Source organism: Alligator mississippiensis, chromosome 7 (genome assembly GCF_030867095.1).
Source record: "Alligator mississippiensis isolate rAllMis1 chromosome 7, rAllMis1, whole genome shotgun sequence".
Lineage (NCBI taxonomy): Eukaryota > Metazoa > Chordata > Crocodylia > Alligatoridae > Alligator > Alligator mississippiensis.
The window spans coordinates 14,992,381-14,996,579 of NC_081830.1; the positions used below are offsets into that span (position 1 = coordinate 14,992,381).

The 4,199-nt window shown below is 46.2% G+C and overlaps 1 protein-coding gene across 1 annotated transcript; it reads right to left on the reverse strand.

The window, feature by feature from the left end:
* Window positions 1–865: 865 nt before the first annotated feature.
* Window positions 866–2,770, reverse strand: LOC132251804 (olfactory receptor 14C36-like). Its single transcript, XM_059731729.1, has 2 exons — window positions 1,833–2,770; window positions 866–935 (listed from the first exon to the last, which is right to left on the reverse strand). The coding sequence occupies exons 1-2, from the start codon at window positions 2,768–2,770 to the stop codon at window positions 866–868; spliced, it is 1,008 nt and encodes a 335-aa protein (XP_059587712.1).
* Window positions 2,771–4,199: the final 1,429 nt, after the last annotated feature.

Here is a 4,199-nt window from a genome sequence, read left to right on the forward strand (position 1 = left end):
ATATGATGGGGGTGGCCGTGACATGCCAGTGCCCTGCCCCTGCCTATTGTGATGCCCCTCACTGCCAAGCCACAGTACCCTGCCCTTTCTGCCATGATGGTGTCCCTCACTTATGACTTAGCCTCCCACCCACCCCCTCCCACTCCCAACCCCCTGGCACTGCCCCGACACAAAATCCCTGATACAAAAATCCCAGTCACTCTGTAAAATATGAAATCCATGTTCCCCCACAATTAAAACAAAAGACCACTAGAGAGAGAGAGAGAGACAGCGATCAGTTGGGCAATGTTTTACTGATACATCTACAGTGTTAAAGCAATTTGGAAGCCAACTAGTGTCTCTATCATAAGAATAAAGTGAACTCTAAATACCTATATGTTTTGTTGCACCCCCACATGGGTTATAGCGCCCTCCCCCCAACAAAGGCCAAATGGCTTCTGAAAGGGCTACCACCCCCGCTTGCTCCCCCATGCCCCCAGATTGCTGCCCTGCCTGGCCCCAGCCCCTGCTTGCTCCCCCAGCCCCCTGATGGCTGCCCTCCTGCCAGCCTCTAGCACTTAAAAACAAATAAATACTTTTAAAAAGTTGCTACTCACCAGCAGTAGCAGGGGCTGCGGGGGCTCTGGGTCTTAATGGCAGACCCCCCCTCCCACATGCAGCACGGGGCTGCTACAACTGTCACCCTGCCCCACGCTGTGCGGTGGGGGGAAAGGGGCATTGACCCCAACAGCAGTTGCTACTGCTGGTGACTGTGGGGAGGGGACAGAGTTGGATTTTTTTTGAATCGCTGGGATTCTGGGGCCGAGTGGGGCAGCGACCACTTCTTTCCACTGCAGGTTTTTTTAACCCCTTGATATCCAGGAGTCTAATTTTGCCTCCGCATGTGGCTTTGAGGTGCTGCAAGGTGCATGTGCACACTCATCTGGACTCGCCCACTGGGGACACAATCCACAAAAGCAAAAATTAAATCAAATCTTATCATGATACAGCAGTTACTTAGCTGGGACAAGGTGCATCTAGAGTTCTGGTTTCTTCTCCTAGGACACAAGGTTTTTAAGATCCTGCTAGACGAAGCCTTCACTAGGACAACATAGTTGGGGCTTGTCCTGCTTTGAGGAGGTGGTTGGACTGGATGACCCCCTGAGGATCCTTCCAACCCCAATTTTCTATGCTTTGTATGATTTTTATGGCAGCACAAGCATGTTGCATTAAGTCACAGAATAATACTATAAAGAACAATGTGATTAGAGGCCGGGACCCAGTGCCTGTGATGCACCAAACCCCTCCCCCCCCGATCCTTTTCAACAGTCATACCCCCCAGCCATTTATAACCCAGTCTGTATCTGTGCTTTTGATTATTCTCCCCTAGATGCAGCAACTTGCATTTATTTCCTTGAACTTCATCCTGTTCTTCCAAGCCCAGCTCCCCAATCTATGCAGATTCATCTGAATTATGTTTCTATCCTCTAAAGTGTTTGCACTGAATTCCAGTTTCACATCATCTAGATACTTGCCTGTATATTCTGTCATTCAAATAATTGATTACACCAAACAGTAAATAAAAGTCTTCCATTCATCATCTTGCAATTGATGGCATTTATTTTAGGTGGCACAGATGGTAACATTGATGCATGAAACATTGCTTTCCTGCTTCAACAGTGTTAACAAAAAATGACCCAAATCAAGTGTCATTGTAAGTACAAAGCTACAGAATTAACCCACCACCTTCATTTTTTGTAAATAGGTTGCACACGATAGTATGAAAACAAGAATTTCATGACTTAATTATAAAAGAAACATAAATAAACCAAAGTCATGAAAGAAAGATGGACATATTGTTCTTGGACAGGATCAGCCCGTGGAGCAGTTTCTTCAGGGCGGCTTGGATCTCCTTGTTCCTCATGCTGTAGATGACCGGATTCATCAATGGAGGCACCACAGAATACAAAACAGTTCCCAGGAGATCCAGAGCGGGAGGGGCGTCAGAGACGGGCTTCGTGTAGGCAATGCCACCAGTGGAAAGAAACAGGGATACCACAATCAGATGAGGAATGCAGGTGGAGAAGGCTTTCTGCCGGCCCTGCTCAGAGGGGATTCTCCACACTGCAGTGAAGATCTGAACATATGACACAATGATGAAAGCAAAACAGCCTAAAGCTAAAAACACACTGAAGGCAAGAGCTGCCAGCTCTCTGCGGTATGTGTCAGAGCAGGAGAGCTTGAGCAGCTTGGGTATTTCACAGAAGAACTGGTTGATGGTATTTGAGTGGCAGAAGGGGAGACTAAAGGTGTTCCCAGTGTGCAGTGCAGAGTAGATGACACCAACAGCCCATGCACTGGCAATCATCTGGATGCAAGCTCTTCTGTTCATAATTATCCCATAATGCAGTGGCTTGCAGATGGCAACGTACCGATCATATGCCATGATGGTGAGGAATGAAAAATTGACTGCACAAAAGGACAAGAAGAGAAAGACCTGGGACACACACCCAGCATAGGAAATTATCCTGGTGTTTAAGAGAGAATTTGCCATGGAGTTAGGGACAATGACGGAGATGGATCCAAGGTCAAGGATGGACAGATTTGCCAAAAAGTAGTACATGGGGCTGTGGAGGTGTTGGTCCATAGTTACAACAGTGATAACAAGGAGGTTCCCCACCAGAGCTGCCAGGTACGCTGCCAGAAAGATGACAAAGTGTAAGATCTGCAGCTGCCGAGTGTCAGAGAAGCCCAGGAGGAGGAACTCGGTCACAGTGGTGCAGTTGGGCATCTTCCTTCCCAAGGCACCGTGCAAGTCCTGGGTATAATAAAATAAGGGCAGTGGTAAGGAGGACAGTAACAAACTCAGTGGCTTTGATATTTCCATCAATTATGTCTCCAAATGTCATGCTAAGAATGTAGCTCTTCCATTTTTTTGCCCTATGGATAATTTGATTTTAATTAATTACTTTTCCCTAACAAGACCTTACATAAAAGGAAATATTAAGATCTGAAATTCTATAATTTATTCAGCTCACCTTGACAATGTATGCTGGAAAGAAATACATGTGAAATTAAATACATTGTATAACATTTGATTGCCTTAGAGGTCCTATTCCCAACCCACCCTCCACACTACTCACAATAAACTGTATAAGTTTATCTGAATTAATAGCAAAAACATTGAAAATGTCTTCCTTCACTCTTGCAGGGGTGTAGGTTATAGCCGTGTTGTTCTAAGGACATAGGCAGACAAGGTTCCTTGGGTGAATCTGATATCTTTTATTAGACCAACCCAAATGGTTGGAGAATAGTTATTAAGCGAGCTTTCGGGTTCAAAACCCCTTCGTCAGGCTAAGGAAGTTTCAGCAGTCAGTGTGTGCTCTTCCTGGATGGAATGACAAGTAAAGAAGCCAGCGACAAGACAGGTAGTCAGTGAAAATGCAGGTTGAGGAGTCAATGGGGGAGAGACAGGCGGTGGCGGGGGATGAAAGTTGAGAGATACCTGGGGAGTCAGATGTCAGGCAGGTTATAGTTATTACTACGCCCCACAACAGAGCATCCCTGGATCTTACAGCTGCACCTCCAGAAATGTAATATATCTCATCCAATGCACGAAATGCCCTGATGGAAAACACGTAGGAGAGACCAAACAACAACTGCGCACCAGAATGAATGCACACCGGAAATCTATCAAAGACAGAAATACCCAATTACCGGTGGGGGCACATTTCTCACAAGGAAACCACTCTCTCTCCAATCTCTCAGTCTTGATCCTCAAAGGAAACCTACACAACACTTCCCGGAGACGAGCCTATGAGCTCCACTTCATCAGCCTCCTCGATACTAAAAATCATGGACTAAATATAGACATTGGATTTATGACACATTATAACCTGCCTGACATCTGACTCCCCCTTCATCCCCCTTCTCTCTCTCCCCCCACCCCCGCCTGTCTCTCCCCCATTGATTCCTCAATCTACATTTTCACTGACTACCTGTCTTGTATGCAGCCCAGCCCAGCCCCGGCTTCTTTACTCGTCATTCCATCCAGGAAGAGCACACACCAACCGCTGACACTTCCCTAGCCTGACGAAGGGTTTTTGAACCTGAAAGCTTGCCTAATAACTATTCGCCAACCATTTGGGTTGGTCTAATAAAAGATATCAGATTCACCCAAGGAACCTTGTCTTCCTTCATCCACTGTTGTAGCTTTGAAT